We start from the raw sequence: 18,421 nt of genomic DNA, 5'->3' as shown, positions 1-18,421 counted from the left end.
AATAATTTGAACTACATCAGGAGAAGAGAAAGGATACATAGAAAGGAGAGAAACAGAGGAAGCAAAAAGAAGAATAAATTATTATCTGCTTATTGTGGGACAGTTAATGGTGTGAAGGAGTTCATGTTCACGAGATTCTCCCAGTGAACCCCTCGGGTCAGGGTTCTTACCATTTAACATTAGAAAACAGAAGCTCAGAGAAGATTGTCACAGCAGCAGTCCAAAGAGCCAGAGCTTGGCTCTGTGGGCATCTCTTACTCTGCTTGTTCTTTTACTTAAACAAACAAAAAAGAAGTAGAAAGTATTCACTCTTTTAATTTTTTGTGCCTTTTTACTTTTAAATAATTTCAAGCACCCCTAGGATTTGTGATGATGGAAGGGTATTTCACTTCGGATGTTGAACACACATTACAATATACAGACGATGTATCACAGAATTGTATGCCTGAAACCTGTACGATTTTAATAACCAATGTCACTCCAATAAATGCAATCTTTTTTAAAAAAGAGAAAAAATCTTTTCCAGAAAGAAGGAAAAGAATAGGATAAGAGAGATATACATAAACAAATGTGATAAAATATGAACAGTTGGAGAGTCTGGGGAAGGATATATCAGTTACTTGTAGTAATCAGGCCAATGTTTTGAAATTATTTCAAATTTAAAAGCTACAGAATTTAAAAGAGTGTGTATTTTTACATACCATTTTTTTCTTAATCAGAATTATTAGAAAGTAAGTTTGAAGATATGAATGCCATGTTACCTTAAAATACTTCAATGTAAATTTCTGGGAAAGAACAAGAATATTATCTTTCATAACCACAGTATAGTTGTCAAAAGCAGAGCACTGATCTTGCTATAATACTATCATCATATCTACAGACTGTACTCATATTTCACCAATTGTCTCAACAACACCCAGGAGCAGAGCCCAGAGGTATCGTAATCCAGGGTCCTGTAATCCAGGACCACATGCTTCATTCAGCCGCCACCTCTCTTTACTCTCCTTTGATCTGGAACAGTTCTTCCCTCTCTATCTTTCACAACTTCCTCATGAAAAGCCCATTACTTTGTACAATATCTCTCAATTTTGGTTTTGTCTAATATTGCCTCATGATTAGAAGCAGACCGTGCAATTTTGGTTAGAATTCCACAGGAGTGATGCTGCCTGTGTCTTTCTCCGCATCAGAAAGCACGTGATGTCGGTTTGTCTCATGCTGATGGTGCTAAGTAGTGACTTTCCTAGGTGGTCTTTACCAGATTTCTCCACCGTGATTTGGTACTTCGCTCTTGTTAACTAATGTGTAAATTGTAAGGAGATAGTTGGAGACTGTGTAGATACCCTGCTCCACATCGAACTGTCACACAATACTTACCATCCACTTATAAGGTGTCCAAAATTTGACCAGTGAGGCCCTTTCAAGTTTGTTCTATATCATTTTGACACATCTCTGTGATTTTTGAGCATTCGTTAACTTTTGTTATGACATCTCAGGCTACTTTTATCATTTCCCTGGTCCAGCTCTTGCTTCTTTTCCAACAATCCTTGGTTCCTTTTAGTAAAGATTTTATTTTAGAAGCCAAGATTTGGCTACTAAGTGTACCCACTGCTGCTGGAGTCTATGCCCTCAGAACACAGAACTGGGAGCTGTATGTGTGTGTTTTTATGTACACATACCCAGATAAGTAGGTAGGTAGGCAGAAAGAACAAGCCGTGAACTCATATTGATACTTCCAATCCCAATCCAAAATAAGCAGCTTCACGCCAATCTTCTCCCAGGGCATAGCTGTACTCTAATCAACAATAGTACGAAACTAGACTTCTTTTACCCTTAATGTACACAGTTATGAGCATGCCGCACACATCAGGCACAGAGTGCTCACCGCAGCACTGCGAAAAACAGTACTACTGACTAGAGTTCAATATCTGGGTGCACTTCTTCAGGGCATTAATCTAAGGTTAAGTTTTCAGACTATTGTACTCAAAAGTGACTTGGGCTCATTGTCCCCCACCTTCAATGTGTTCAATGTGGTTGTATTTTTCATCAGAAATATTTAGTTTCACTTGCTTCTAGTTCTATTCCACTTTAAGTCCCCTCCTTCTCACCGGCTTTACGTCACTTTGTGGGTTTAGTTTGTGTGTGTAAAAATATTATCATCATTACAAAAATCAAGCTGTACAACCATTATACTTGGAGGTGAATCGCCCTCCCTCACTCCCAATTCCTCACTTCTGTCCATTCCTAACAGATAGCCAATCTTACCGGCTTCTTAGCTTTTCCTTCCTGTGTTTCTTTTTGACACAACCAAAACACTGGTGTAATTGCTGTCTCTTGACCAGTTGATGCATCCTCTAAACTAAGCTGATTACTCTTACTTCATAAAATGTTCATTCTAGGGGTAGCCTTAACTGATGGTCTGTTGCAAACATCTAATTTTTGAAGATTGCAATATCACTTTTGGTAAGCATCCCCTAGTAAAGGGTAGGCGGTCAATACATTATTGTTGACTAATAGCTCATTGTTTTGAATGGCACGTGGAAGAAAAGCAAAATGACCAATATAGTAGAACAAACAAGGACTAGAAAAAATACAATAAAGCAGAAGTCATTAATAGCAGCAAAGACTGTATTCAAACTCCTCTGGGATTTTTTTGCCAAAAATATAATAATAAGGAACAGTAGAAATTTTAATACATAAGACATTTCAAGGTGCTAAAAGGGGAGAAGAAAGCAGTTGTTTGGTAAATTTAAGAGGAAAAATATACCATGCCAAAAGTTGTTGAAACTGAAACAGATAGCTATTACAGTTACCTCAAGAAAAAGTTTTTATTCCTATTAAACTAATTTTTCTTTCAGAAAATGGCAAGAGTAGATATCAGTCCATACTGAAAAGATAAATATTTTTTTCACAAATATCATACAATAGTTGACAAAGATTGCATTTACCGTAGGACTTGAAGCTATTTTTTTTTAAGGTTAGTTGTCTGTTTTTGCCTTACTGTTAATGAATAGGATTTGTTAATTCTCTTATGTCAATCCTATTACTTGTTCAGAGCTATTTCTGCAAAGGTCATCAATATCCAGGGATCTTAAATCTGAGCTTAAACCTGTCCAAGTTCAACAGGAGCTCTGAATGCAGGAATTCTTATCCGCTGAACATAATCAAGGACACCGGGCACAGAGAACCAAATTGTGAGTCGCAGTTATTCTTGATAATATAATTTTTAAAATTTTACCTTCAGGGAAAGAAGTATGATCTCACTGTTTATATATTAACGTGGGTTCTTTTGATACAGTGCAAGGTGACAGTAAGGAATAATTTACCATAAAAACAAATACTGTGCATCTCTCTCCCTTAAAGTGATTTGCACGAGATATCTTCACTAATGTAAACTCAGAGAAAACACACAATTTTGAGTGTAATAATTCTAGAAATGTGTTGTCAAATAAAACTATGAATAGAGAATTACTTTTGAAATTTAAAATTCTTCAGTCCTCCCTCTGAGCGAAAGGAGAACTGAAGGAAAGAGGTAGTGATTCCCTGCACTTTGTACTTGAAGACCTGACTTCCAGACTGTAAAAGGGAGGATTAGTGTCTCAGCACTGAAACGCTCTGAGACCCCTGCACCAAACACCCAGTCGTGTGTTCTTGGGCTTTTTTCCTGAATATTATATGTTTGGTTGTTTTTCCCTCTTAACCTTTAAAGTGGGAATGATAACATTTGTTTCAGAAGGCTACTTCACAATTTAATGAAACGGAAATGACGTTTTTAAGAGAAAAAGACACAGGGTGCTAGGTTTTGCATACCACTCACTGTTCCTTTGGTCGTCGCTCTTGAATGCACTTCAGAAGCTGAACCTGTCAAACCGCGTTGAGAAAAGCGGCTCTGTTACGGTCTGTTAACTTCCACGATAGTGCAACGGTTTAAGATTTAGCTCTGAAAGTCAAACCCAGGTTCGAAACCTTGGTCCACCATTTACTATAAGATTTTGAACAAGTAACTTAAACTCTGCCCTTCAGCCCCCTCATTTGCAGGGCGGCATTAACAATTGTCCCAGCCACACGTGGATGTGTGACAATTAAAGGATTTCGACACAAAATAATTGGAACAATGCCTGGCACATAGTAAATGTTCATAGTAAGTAAGTACATAATTATTATTAATTAAACATTTCATTATATTAAATATTGAGATATAATTTTATGAACTTTGGTACAAACAGTAACTGATAAAATCAGTAAAAAATAATGTTTGCTAAGTACATAGACCTAAACTGAAGATATTTTAAGTAAAAGAAGATAAACTACGAATTATGTAAAATCCTTAGGCCCAAATATCTTTAATAACACAGATATTAATGTTCTTTTACCAGCAGAGAGAAACATACTAAACACTTTATCACTTGGTAATAATCCTTAGCATCCATGGAACCTGACAGTGAAAGAATATTTATTTATCTATTTATTTATTTCTCATTTGTCATTATTTGCTTGTTCATCTTATAGATTATACCAAATCTAATCTCTAAAATGGAAGAAGCCAAAAGCCAAAGTTTGGAAGAAGACTTTGATGGACAGGCCACACACACAGGTAAGCAAAGCTATAGGAAGAAAACTAATTATTAAATCAAAATTAAATCTGGAGATCTCTACTCTTCTTACTGCCACTATTCAATATGAAATTTTTTATAGCTTTGAGTGGTCCGATGAAATCATCTAAAAATAACTGAGTGGGTAATTAACTTGAGATCAAATACTTTTAAAACCATTTTATTTAGATGTTAAGTAATGAGAAATTTAATTAAAAACACTACTTATGGAGAATTTCTTGCCACCCAGCTTTCGTAAGACTTCTCCATATGCACTAAAATCAAGCCACTATCCTCTGTCTTAATTTCCCACAGTATAAACTTTCTTTGCAATTGCAAGCAACAACATTAAAATTATATAAATAACAATTATTAGGAAATATGTACAGAAAGAAAAATACATCCACATATATAATACAATATTAAAGGTATGGATACGGCTAAGCTTTAGTGAAGAATATGTAAAGTTGCATGTTTTCAAGAATTTAGACCTTCTTCCAAAGCACTGCTACTATTTATCAGGGCAACTGAATATCAGAATTCCATTCAGAGCATCCTTGATTTAAATCTGCAAATCCTTTCCTTTCTGTATTTATAAAAGATTCTCAAAATCCTAAAAAGAATTGGGTGGTTATGTAATGATTTTTTGAAGGTCATTTTAGCTTTGTTAGTTGAGGTTAGGCCTCTCTCACTGGTTTTCTTTTATGTGCCATTGTTATGGTTGTTTTCTGGATCTTGATTACATTTTCATTTGTTTATCCGGCAATCCTAGTTTCCTTTGTTACTGGCGCTGCACCAGTTTCAGTTTATTGCTGAAGCTTCTGTCTTATGTAACAAGTGGTATTTTTCTAAAACTCTAGTTTCCTCTCTACACTCCAACTTAAAATATCTTTACCCCCAAATTTTGAGAATAGTTCAAAGTCCATAATCCATATTTTCATCAATGCAGACGTTTCAGAAAGATTCTTAGCCAAAACCCATTTACCAAGACGAATGTGGGAAAACATTTTTGTTTTCTGACTTATGGCAGTCAGAAATTTCTAGCCCAAACAAGATGCTTATTTCTGAAACAGAACACAAGTCTATTCCCATGGTGATACTTATATACAAATTTCAGTTGTATAAAGGCCTTTAGAAAATAAAGAGAAACAACTTGTTTTTAATTTTATTCCAGGACCAAAAGGAGTAATACATGATTGGAGGAAGTTTAAATTAGAGAGCGAAGATGGTGACTCAGTCCCACCCAGCAAGAAGGAAATTCTCAGACAAATGTCTTCTCCTCAGAGTAGGGATGACAAAGACTCAAAAGAAAGATTCGGCAGAAAGGTAAGCTAAAGAAAAATCAATAATAAATACTTTACAAAGTGTAAACATGAATCACATTTTTTCCAAATCACATTTTTAAAGATTTTTTTGGTTTATTTATTTTTAGACAGAGGGGAAGGGAAAGACAAACAGAGGGAGAGAAACATCAGTGTGTGGTTGCCTCTCACATGCCCCCTACTGGGGACCTGGCCCACAACCCAGGCATGTGCCCTGACTGGGAATCAAACCTGTGACCCTTTGGTTCGCAGCTCACACTCAATCCACTGAGCCACACCTGCCAGGGCTGAAATCACACTTTTCACAGCACCATCTTTTTAATCTCACTTATTTACTTGTTATATAATGTGTACATCCATGTGCATAAAGAGATACATTAGCAGATGATCTGTATGATAAGAATGGAGATTATCCCAGAGTATCAGAGTGGTGAAATTACTTTCTTCCTTTAGCTTTTAGGTCATTTTTAAATCTTTATAATCAGCATGATGAATTTATATGACAATAAAAATATAGCCCTGGCTGGCATAGCTCAGTGGACTGAGCACAGGCTGCGAACCGAAGTGTTGCAGATTCGATTCCCAGTCAGGGTACATGCCTGGGTTGCAGGCCATGACCCCCAGCAACCGCACATTGATGTTTCTCTCTCTCTCTTTCTCCCTCCCTTCCTTCTCTAAAAATAAATAAATAAAGTCTTTTAAAAAATGTTTTAAAAATATTAATGAAGGAAGCCATAAAGTGATTTTCACTGTGGGGGGAAAAATCACTTTACTGGATTATCTCCAAACCAGGCTATATGAGTTGTGTATTGATTCTCAACAAACAGACAGGGCTTCAGAAATAGACTTGCTTCTAGGCTCTGGTCATTGTAAACATTTTCAAGTCACAGATCTTATTTTCAGATCGGGTTCCTTCACTGAGTCATATGATGCAGATGAGACAATTACATTTTTTCCATCTTAAGAATTGTAACAGCACCTCCTCCACTTGCTTTAAAGCCATGTGAAGAGAAAATAAATGTAAAAGTGTTTGAAACATGTAAAATGCTACACAAACATGAGACCTTATAATTATTTTTTAAGGATTTTATTTATTTATTTTCAGAGAGGGAAGGGAGGGAGAGAGAGAGAGAGAGAGTCATCAATTTGCGGTTGCTGGGGCTCATGGCCTACAACCCAGGCATGTACCCTGACTGGGCATCGAACCTGCGACACTTTGGTTCGCAGCCCGCACTCAATCCACTGAGCTACGCCAGCCAGGGCGAGACCTTATAATTATTAAAGATGGACTAAGCTTTAGACATATATGTAAGTGTCCACATATCTATCTATTTGCCCGAATATGTGAATAGAACAAGTTCTTATAAAAAAGCTCAAATGCATGAGTCAATATTTGTGTGGCTTAGCCTATTCAATTAGCAGAATTATAGTAGAAACTTAAAAATTATACAACATATCTAACAATTTTTAAGGTTAAAACAAATTAAACCAGGACAATAATCTTAAAGCAGAAAAAAATATGATAAGACAAGGACGAGGACATTAGAAACTCAAATATAAGAGAAACAGGAGAAGGATATGTGAGAGCATCAGGTGCTTTTACGAGCCTGAATCTCAGTATCTTCTGTAAAGTTCTGTAACAGTGCCTGCTGCATAGATGTGTTATGAGGATTAAGCAAAATAATCTATGTCAACTGCCTAAGACATAAAGTTTTCATAAATACCACTTCCGTGCCTTCTCAGTCACGTACTTTAAGTATTGTCAGCAATGGCTGTTGGAGAGGCTGCTTGACGATAAGGCTGATGGGTCCCCCTCGGAAACTGGCCTCCTTCCTTGACGCTGGGCTGCTCCCCATCTCTTAATCACACCACATCCCATCATTGCTTTTTCTACCCTTTCTTTTCTCTCTCTCTCTTTTTTAATGTGTTGGGGGTGGAGTTTAACATTCTATTGAACAAGCTGGTCATAATGTAGCTGTTAAGAAAGGTTCTGCAAATAATTTATATTCTAGCTGCAGTGATACGTAGCTGTCTTGGAAGAAGAAAGTTAAGCTCCTTCTCACTTTTGCCTAAGACACTGGGTAGGAATTGCCTGCAGGGCTTGGGTAAACACAGCTCACTCGGCCCCACCCCGGCGGGTTGTGATTTGACAGAGCTGGCGCGGTGCCCCAAAACGCGCATTTCCCAGAACTTCTCAGGTGATGGCGATACTGTCGGTACAGCACAAATCTCCTGGCTAATCTGACGAACCCTAAACAGTAGTAAAAGCTGCCTTGGCTCACTCCTATTCTACATATCTCAAGAATCAGGAAGGGATGAGATAAAATCTTTCTAACAACTTGTGTGTGTGGAGGAGAGGCTAATGTCCAAAAGCATCTGTTGAGGATACATTTAAATCGAGTGCATGTGCCTGTGTGGGTGTTTATGAAAGTCGCTTATAAAGTAGGCCTTGTGGGACCTGTGTTTTTCTACCCACAGCGATCGGAGGTTAAGTGACACAGTTCTGACTGAGATTGTGATTGTCTCCTGGCTCAACTGTATTCAGCAGTACTCATGCATGTGTTTGTATCACGAAGTAATTACTGAACCCTGTCATGTGCCAGACACTATGGCAGACATTGAAGAGTAGTGACTGAGACAAATAAAATCCCTGCTCCCATGGAACATACCGGTTAGAAAACTAATATTATGCAATTGACTTAATTTATCATACAATAGCAGGGAGTGTTTATTGGTACAAAGAAAAACTAAAATCGTATGAGGAATAGAAAGCTCAGAGCTGGGACTCTTTTAAGTAGAGTAATCAAAGGAGGTGACATTGGAACCAAAGCCCGAGTGAGGTCAAGGGGAGACCACATCGAGGAAGGACGGCACATGCAAACGCTTCGAGCTGAGGAAGGGGTTGGTGTGTCTAAAAATTAAGTCTCCGGCTGAATGACCTCTGTCATTCTTTCATTTATTCTCAGATGAGCATTCAAGAGTATGAGCTAATCCACCAAGGCAAAGAGGATGAAGACTGCCTTCGTAAGTACCGCAGGCAGTGTATGCAGGACATGCACCAGAAGCTGAGTTTCGGGCCCAGGTACGGGTTCGTGTATGAGCTGCAGACCGGGGAGCAATTCCTGGAAACCATTGAAAAGGAGCAGAAAAGCACCACCATCGTGGTTCACATCTATGAAGACGGCGTTAAAGGCTGCGATGCTCTGAACGGTAGCCTCACGTGCCTTGCGGCCGAATACCCTATGGTCAAGTTTTGTAAAATGAAAGCTTCTAATACGGGAGCTGGTGACCGCTTTTCCGCGGATGTGCTCCCCACGCTGCTTGTCTACAAAGGTGGGGAACTCATAAGCAATTTTATTAGTGTGGCTGAGCAGTTCTCCGAAGACTTTTTTGCTGGGGATGTGGAGTCTTTCCTGAATGAGTATGGGTTACTACCCGAAAGAGAGATGCCCGCCCTGGAGCAGACCAACGTGGAGGAAGATATTGAGTAAAGGTTCGCCACCTCAGTATCTCAGATTTCTCCTTCACATACTGAATGCTGATTGACTTGGTAGTATCCATGTTCCTTTGGAGAATATCAAATATGGACATGGCTATTCTCACGCGGAAACAAGACCAGATTGATGCTGAAGTTACACGATTAGCATTGTTCAGTTCTCGCTACTCAAATTTCTACAAGGCTTTATTCCAAAACACTGTAGTCTTCAGGAACATGTTAGTAAACAATGAGAATGTGGGTTGTATTGTGACAGTTTTCAAAAATCCCTTTCATGTTATGTGTTAGCTTTTTTTACTCCTTGTTTTTTTTTCTGCAGTGTTATTATTTGGACTTTTCAAAGTACATCATTAATTATCATTTTGCCTACATAATAAGAATAAAGTCTCATGAGGAAATAAATATTCTATTTGAAATCTATTCTTTCTCAAGCATTACAACATCAAGGCCCTAAAGATATTATATAACCTAAAATACGAAAAGAATAATTCAGAAAGATATCTTATATTCCAACCAAACTAAAGCACAAGAAACTTAGAAACATTGTACTGCATTAAGTACTGCATTGTACTGCAAAAAGAAAGTATTTGTTAAAAATAAAATTTCAGAAGTTAAACTTATCTGTGAAAGAAGGCCATGTAGAAGCAAGGACTTCTTATTTTTTGGACAAAAGAATAAAATTTACTAGTGGTTATAATTATAACTACCACCTATTGATTGCCAAATATGAGCTAGTAATTTATACATATCATGTCTAATTCTTAAATACAGTCCTGCAAGGAGATAATATTACTCTCACTTTGTAAATGATGAAACAGAAATTCATAAAAGTTCTAATTCCTTTGAAAACACTTCAAAACCTCCGCTCCTACACAAACACATGAAAACACAAAATAAGGCTTGAAAAGTGTTTTGAAGTATGCAAATGGGCTGAAGAGCTAGAGAAAAGAAACGTCTGGGTGTCTGAATCAGAGTGGAAAAGAAGGGTGAGTGAGAGCTAAGGCCACACAGCCTGTAAAGGAAGAATCCATGCTGTTGGATAAGTAACCAAAGATGGACTCCCTAAGAGAAGTGAGCTCTGTACATTTTCCCTGGTGGACCAATGCTGACACCAAATATTGCTCACAAGTTTCAGTCTCTGCTCTTCTAAATCACTATTGTGTGGCTTCTCCCTCTTTCCTTAACCCTTTTCTATCCTTCTTCCCTGGTCTAAACACTTTTCTTTGCTCTTACTTCATTGAGAAAGGAGATGCTATCAGATGAATCCTACATCAACTCTCCATCACCCAATGGAAACCTGCACTGGCATGTAAATACTGTTACCACCGACGCTACCGTGCAAGTGTTCTCACAGTGGCCAAGGCCAACCGAGTAAATTAGGCTTTGGATCCTATCAGTCACGCAGTGATTTTTCTCCTGCAATTAAATTATTTCCCCTCTCTCGGCACCATCTGTTTCTTTGTTGTATTATTTGTATTGGCTTATCAATGGGTTTTTAATTACCCACTATTTAAAAGATGCCCACCAATAATTTTCAATTTCCAGCTATCCCTCACTTTTCTGCTTTACTTTGCAGTCACATAACCCGAAAGAAGTATCTAAAGTACTGTCTTCATTCTTCATTTCCAATGTTTCCATCCCACATCAATCAGGCCTTCTTATTGACCAGTCGCTGACACACAGTTGCTGCAATAGGTACTATTTCTGTGCATGAATATAAAATTCAGTCTTCTATTCTTCTTTATAATTGAGAAAGGCATTTTAAATACTCTATGGCCTATTTATAAGTTGATGAATACCAAACACAAGGTGGAAAAGTTCTAAGAGGGAGGCATGAAAGATAATTATGTATAAATTAAGGAGCTTGAAAACAACCCCCCCAAAAAAACATGATTTCTCCAATCAAGTAATTGCTAACAAATTTATTAATCCTTTACAGAGTCTTCCGTTAGGGAATTACTGGGCTTAAAAATAAAACAGAGCAAAAAAAAAAACCAGGAGCCTTATACAAGATATTTATAATTTAAAAACTCCTTAATAGAACAATTCTTTAGATTATCATTAATTCCCTGGACCAGTAGGAAATACTTAAAAAGATGATGGCAAGGCAGTTCAGGAGGACAGTCAAATGGGAATCTCAAAAGAGAACAATATTTTAAGAATAAAACATAAGATCTTTTCAATCACTAATCATTATTAACCACAATGTAGTACAGCTTTGTAGGTCAAAGACATAGCTAGCTAAACAGAGAACAAAGGCTCTCGCCTATGGACAAGAATAAAAATGAGTGCTTTGAAAGGTTCTTGTTCAATGAAAGCTTTACTCTCGTAAGAAATAACCCACTGTACATTAATTTAAAATAGAGAGCTAGCAAGCTTCAGCAGGACTAAACCCAGAAATGTATTTAACCCGTAATTGTCAAAACAAAAGTAACTAGGTGGCACCTTTGTAGGGAGTAAGTGATGATAGCAACCGCACTCAAAATAAGCACTTGGTGACTAATGGATGCCAGAGTGATGCTTTGACGGTAACACTCATCAGCAAGAGTCGGACAAAGGCAGGATTTGACGAGAATATTTGAAATCCACTGCCTCAGAAATCCTGGGTTACAAACTGTCCTCATTGTAAACACTCCATCTGCTATTAGGCAAGAAGAGATGAAGAGCTCATTTTTGTCTCAGCAGAAGAATGACATCTTAAATGTAAAAGTTTAAAGAGTCATAACATGCCTCATAACAAATAATACTGGAATAGACTTGAAAGAAAAGCCAAGAGTGTTAGTTGTAAAATAATACAAAAATAGTAGAAAAATCCATAGGGAATAACAAAATTATCTTGGAAAGTGCGAAGCTCATTCCTTCATTTGTTCATGAAACATTTATTGACGAGTTGCAATGTGCTATGCAGAGTCTTTGACCTTAGGGAGCACAAGGTAAAGAAAACAGACCCTCAAACAAGCACTAGGTTTAAATGCACCTACATTTGCATCTATAGGTTAGCAGTGGTAACTGGTATCTTGAGCACAATGCAAGACTTCCTAGGATTGAATCCACCCACTAATTTTGTGATCTTAGGCCCATTAGTTAACCTCTCTGTACCTGTTTCTTCATCTGTAAAGTAATAATAATAAGTGCTCATCCTCACTGGGTTGTTATGTGAAAAAGAAAACATGTAAACAACTTGTAATAGTGCCTGTCACAAAATTAGTCTTACGCAAATATTATTATTAGTATTACTAATAGATATATATGAAGCAAAAGGATGCATAGAGTACATAGATATAAGATCTTAAAGATACAATTATGTAACTAAAGGCAATTTAAGAAGGGATGTAATCATCTAAAACACAACTCTCACATTCCTTTACTTAGGACCTTATTAAAATTCTGTATCTTTAAATTGAAAGATACTAAAAAACTGCCATTCCAAAGTAACCACAATAAATATAAATGAAATTAGTTCTGAAAACAGCAGTGCAAAATAAACATTAATATACAAATAAGAAATTTGTAGAATTTTGAATTTAATACTGAATTTCTTGCAGAATACAATTGTGATCATATAATTAGCTGTTCAAATATATCTAGTAAACTGTTATGTGATGATGAAAATTTTGTTTATTTTTCTCTGTTCTATTTTTCAAACGTTCTTCAAAAGTTTGAATGTTCAATATACACAGGAATTATGTTAGGTAATAAAGGGCGAATGATAAAAATAGGTAAGATACAGTCATTCCTTCTTCTCAAGGGATTCACAATCTAGGAAGGGAACACACACGTCCTTGAAATGAAAAGAAATGGGGACTTATTTTTGTTTATTAATTATTGCTTGAAGGCTTATGTTCTGGAACTCAGTTGATAATGGATTTCAGGAAAGAAATTGTCATCCTCTCATGCCCCTCTGATTAGTAAACATATTCTGTCATTATATATTCAGCTCTTACTTTCACCACCACATTCCTGTTTGAAATCTTCAAATTTAATGCACCATTCTTTGACAATAGCCATCTACCCTTCAACACTCTCAACCCTTTACTCCCAGTACACAGTCTTTAAGTCCTGCCATTTCTCCACCTCCCCTTTTTAATACTTTCTGCACTTGCTCAGTTTCTGTCTTTCCTGTGCAGCCTAGATACTTGGTGGGTCATGTCACTCACTTTCCTGCTAGCATAGTCCATATTCTTGTCACCTTATTCTTCCAAACCACTTCTCTCTTAAATTTCCAGCTTTCTGAGCGTTTCGACTAGAGTATGTAGCTTGTTCAGCAAACAATTCCCTCTTTCATTGCCCTCAGTCACTGTTTCAAACCCTCATTATTCCCCTTCTCTCCCATATCCTTCCCCTCTGAACACAGGGCCTTGCCTTCAATGTCTCAGGAAAAACTGAGCCCACACAGCATGAGGTTCCCTATTTACCCCACGTGTATTAACCCACCAATCCTCTAGTTCATTGTTCTTGTACACGATGTCTCTTTGAACAAGGCTAATTCTGCCATCTGTGCTTTTAAATAGATTATATCACGTTCACATTTCACGTTTTTTAATTATATCATATAATTGTATCTTCTTATTCTGCATCAGCTTCTTACTCACAACCTAAAAACAAGTCTCTGGTTCTTCAGAATTTTTACTAGTTATGACGTTCTCTAGCATTTCCCTTTCCTTTATTGACTTACTATTTTCTAAAAATCCATGTCTGTAATCTTTTCTTCCTTTTTTCCCATTTGCTTCTTCACCCATCTTCCTCAACCATTCCACTGAAAGTGATTCTGATAACAACCAACAATGGCCTCTGTTGGGCAGGTTTCTGGCAAGAAACAGAGTGCAAACAGAGAAGGTATGATTGGAGGGAGTTTAATAAAGAGGCTATTTACAAGGGTGCAGGTAGGAAAACAATAAGACGTGGTGAGGACCACAAGGCCAGCAGCAGGTGAAAAGGACTACTACCCCACAGGCCTTGAGGGGCAAGACCAGTGAGATGTGTAGCTACGGGAAAAGAGCTGACCGACAGGAGCTCCAGTGTTTTGGAGAGAACACTGTCCCTGCCATACTGTGGCCCAGCAGGGAGAGAGATGGGAAAATAAATAATGGGATCTCTCTCTCCTCCTGTTCTCTTCTTTCTCTTCAATGCCTGCAATTGTCCAAAACCAAGTGGACCACATCGTGGGAATATCAGAAAGAGAAGAGAGTGAGCAAGGGATTGAGAACCTATTTGAAGAAATAATGATCAAAAATTTCAATGATATGGCAAAGGAAAAAGACTCACAAGTCCAGGAAGCTCAGAGAGTCACAAACAAGTTGGACCCAAAGAGACCTACACCAAGACACATCGCAATTAAAATGACAGGCTTAAAGACAAGGAGAGAATCCTAAAAGCTGCAAGAGAAAAGTGATAGTTACCTACAATTAAATTGTCATCTGAGTTCTCAAGAGAAACATTGCAGGCCAGAAGGAAGTGTCATGAAATATTCAAAGTGATGAAAAGCAAGGACCTGCAACCAAGGCTACTTTACCCAGCAAGGCTATCATTTAAAACTGAAGGAGAAATAAGGAGCTTCCCAGACAAGAAAAAGCTAAGTGAGTTTGTTAACACCAAACCAGTACTGTAACAAATGTTAAAGGACTTGCTTTAAGAAGAAGAAGAAGAAGAGGGAAAAAAAACAGAGGAAAATAGTCTAACAATAAAATGCTACTAAATACCTATCAATAATCACCTGAAAGGTAAATGGCTTAAATGCTTCAACTAAAAGATGAAGGGTAGCTGAATGGATAAGAATACAAGACCCATATACAAGCTGTCTCCAAAAGACCCATCTCAGAAAGATACACACAGACTAAAGGGATGGAAAAAGATTTGTCATGCAAGTGGGAAGGAAAAACAAAGCTGGGGCAGCAATACTTACATGCAACAAAATAGACTTCAAAACCAAGTCTATAGTAAGAGACAAAGAAGAACACATAATTACAAAGGGAACAATCCAACAAGAGGACACAACCCTAGTAAACATTTATGCACCCAAAATAGGAACACCTAAATACATAAAACAAATCTTGATGAACGCAAAGGGAGAGATTGACAGAAATACAGTCATAGTCGGGGATTTTATTACCCTATTGACTTCAATGGATAGATCTTCCAGACAGAATATCAACAAGGAGACAGCAGCCTTAAACGACACATTAGATCAAATGGATTTGATTGATTGTTCAGAGCATTTCACCCCAAAGCAGCAGAATATACACACTTTTCAAGTGCACATGGAACGTTTTCTAAGCTAAACCGCATGCTAGGACACAAAATGAATCAAGAAGATTGAAATCATATCAAGCATCTTCTCTGACCACAATGCTATGAAACTAGAAATCAATCACAAAAAGAACACTGAAAAATACGAAGACATGGATGCCAGAGAGGATGCTGTTGGTGAAATGTGTTGAGTCAGCCTTCTTGGGACAAAGCAGGATAGAGGACACAGAGTGGATCTTCAGAGGCAAATGGAGGATATTCAATATAACTACTGTATCACCAAACCACTAGAACCTACTGTCATCATCTTACTTGATTCTGGGCTCCATTGAGTGCTGATGATCACTCTCAAATTGAAATCCTTTCCTCACTTGGTTTCCATGATACCACTATCCAGATTCTTCTATGCTTCTGAAACCATTGTTTCTCAGTTTTATCTTTTGGTCTTTTTTCTTGTCATATTGATGTTTTCTTGGATTAGCTTCCTGGCCCTTTGTATTCTGTTATTCACATGGATGGCTTCAGGTACCACCTATACCAAAGCTTCGGAACCTTGCTACTATTGATACTTTGGGATACATCCTGTGCATTGTAGGATGTTTAGCACTATCCATTGTCTGTATTCTGTAGATGCCAGTAGCACCCATATTCCAGTTGTGACAAATAAAACTACCTGACAATTTTCTCAAACACTGAACATTGCTGAGTGTTCTCTGGAAGGCCAAATCACTCCCCACCCTGGCAAGAGCCACTTACCTTTACCTATAAAACATACTCTTCTGTCTCCTGAGTTTCATGCTGATGAAAATTTAATCACCCATCATCCCTCAAGTGTACCACTATAATTATTTCCTAACTGGATGTAACAACTTCCAGTTTTCACACTGACACCAGAATGATCCATAAAAGGTTGTGGGTGGGTGAGAAAATCCCAAGGCAGTCAGGCCTTACAACTGAAGGTCCCTTGGAACATCAGTGAAACAAATAAAAGTAGAATTTAAAGACTCTTTTTTAATTTTTTAAGTATTTTTATTGGTTATGCCATTACAGTTTTCCTAATTTTTTTCCCCTTTATCCCCGCTCTGCCCTGCTCCCCAACCCTCCAGCATTCCCCCCCCCTTAGTTCATGTCCATGGGTTGTACATGTAAGTTCTTTGAGTCCTCTGTTTCCTATACCATTTTTTATCCCCCCCATCTATTTTGTGCCTATTAATTATGCTTCTCCTTCCCTGTACCTTTACCCTCTGTTCCTCCCTTCCCTCCCTCCCCACTGAAGTCCCTCCATGTGATGTCCATTTCTCTGATTCTGTTCCTGTTCTTGTTGTTTGCTTAATTTTTGTTCTCATTGTTTTTCTTTTCTTTTACACTCATTTGTTGATAGTTGTGACTTTGTTGTCATTTTATTGTTCATATTTTTATCTTCTTTTTTCTTGACATACACTCTGAAACATTTGGGGATACAGGCACTCTTCTTGATGACCTATGACATGCGGCTAAGAGGCTGTGTTCAGAAACATTGTACCTCCCATTACTAGAAAAATATATTCCTTCAAAAAAACATGAATTTAACAGCAACTTTTCTCTAGTCAATTTTCAAGAGTATGATCTCTAACTGAAAGTTTAAAATCTGAAAAGATTATAGAGGCTGCCATGGTATTCACATAAATTTAAAGATATGTAGGTTTTATGACAAAAGTTATTATTTTTACAGCAGTTACATTTGTTTCAACAACCCTAGTGCCTTTAGTAAGAAAACTTTTAAAAGTTATTTAAGAATAAATACGTTAGTCATGAGTTGTTTGTATATCCTGTTACAAAAACAAAACACCTCTCAAACAAATTAAATATTAAATTCCTGAAACATATTTGGAGCCCAAACACTATGCAAGTCCTGATTTCTCAAGAATTCACGTGAAGGCAGCACCCCCTGTACTGTGAAACAGCGGCTGTAGAAACTGCAAATGACATAGCCAACATTTTCATAGCGTTTTATAATATATATATATAATTTCACATACGTGATCTCATTGTATGCTCACAATTGCCTAATGAGGTATGCAGGACAATGCTTTTAACATGTCCAGTTCAAGGATGGAGAAAATTTTTCTCCAGCTTTATTGAGATATAACTGACAAATACAATTATAAGACATCCAAGTGTACCACATGATGATTTGATGGACACATACATTGTGAAAGGATTCCACCCTCTTCCCAGTTGGATGAATTAACACAGGAAATGAAGTAGTTGAAGTGTTTGTGGTTAGTTGACTCGTCCAGGTTTATACAGCTAGTAAGTAACATGAAGCGCGTTCGAACTTAACCTTGAGTCTCCCAATCCCAGTGCCCATGGTCTTCACGTTGTATCATACTCCCTTCCTAGCAGTCTCGAACACAAAGAATATGTTAATAACCCAATCTGGGCATCTTTTCTAAGATTAGAAGATCCTTCTTAGTATATTTCATGTCCATACATCAATTCTTTAAGGGAAAAATCATCACAAAGTTACCGGATAAAGTTTCATTAAATTTCATATCTCCAACAACTAATGCAGTGGTCGCGCGAGGCTCTGGCAGAGAGAACAAGGTTAAGTATAGAATGATCTCACTTTTCAATGATGGCATTTCCTTATTTGGGCAATAGCGTTTTAAAAAACTACATTGAATTTTATCTTTACTTGAAGCTCTTAGCTATAACTCGTATCAGTCTTTTTACCTTTCAGGTTTACTTTTGTTTTGGGTTTTGGTTGTTTTTTCATTTTTTAATTT

The 18,421-nt window shown here is 37.4% G+C and overlaps 1 protein-coding gene across 1 annotated transcript; it reads left to right on the top strand.

Moving 5' to 3' along the window:
* Positions 1 to 3,114: 3,114 nt before the first annotated feature.
* PDC (phosducin) lies at positions 3,115 to 14,616 on the top strand. Its single transcript, XM_045838336.1, has 4 exons — positions 3,115 to 3,191; positions 4,507 to 4,591; positions 5,764 to 5,915; positions 8,878 to 14,616. The coding sequence occupies exons 2-4, from the start codon at positions 4,531 to 4,533 to the stop codon at positions 9,400 to 9,402; spliced, it is 738 nt and encodes a 245-aa protein (XP_045694292.1). The 5' UTR covers positions 3,115 to 3,191; positions 4,507 to 4,530; the 3' UTR covers positions 9,403 to 14,616.
* The last annotated feature ends 3,805 nt before the right edge of the window (positions 14,617 to 18,421 follow it).

Source organism: Phyllostomus hastatus, unplaced genomic scaffold (genome assembly GCF_019186645.2).
Source record: "Phyllostomus hastatus isolate PE091 unplaced genomic scaffold, TTU_PhHast_1.1 phas_contig_283, whole genome shotgun sequence".
Classification (NCBI taxonomy): domain Eukaryota; kingdom Metazoa; phylum Chordata; class Mammalia; order Chiroptera; family Phyllostomidae; genus Phyllostomus; species Phyllostomus hastatus.
The sequence above is the reverse complement of the archived record's forward strand: the minus strand, read 5'-3'. Positions and strand labels throughout refer to the sequence as shown.

Excerpts from the sequence above, each read along its gene's own strand:
- PDC (XM_045838336.1), top strand. The coding sequence starts at position 4,531 with ATGGAAGAAGCCAAAAGCCAAAGTTTGGAAGAAGACTTTGATGGACAG. Across the intron at positions 4,592-5,763 it reads TGGACAGGCCACACACACAG|GACCAAAAGGAGTAATACAT; the intron begins GTAAGCAAAGCT and ends ATTTTATTCCAG. Across the intron at positions 5,916-8,877 it reads AAGAAAGATTCGGCAGAAAG|ATGAGCATTCAAGAGTATGA; the intron begins GTAAGCTAAAGA and ends ATTTATTCTCAG.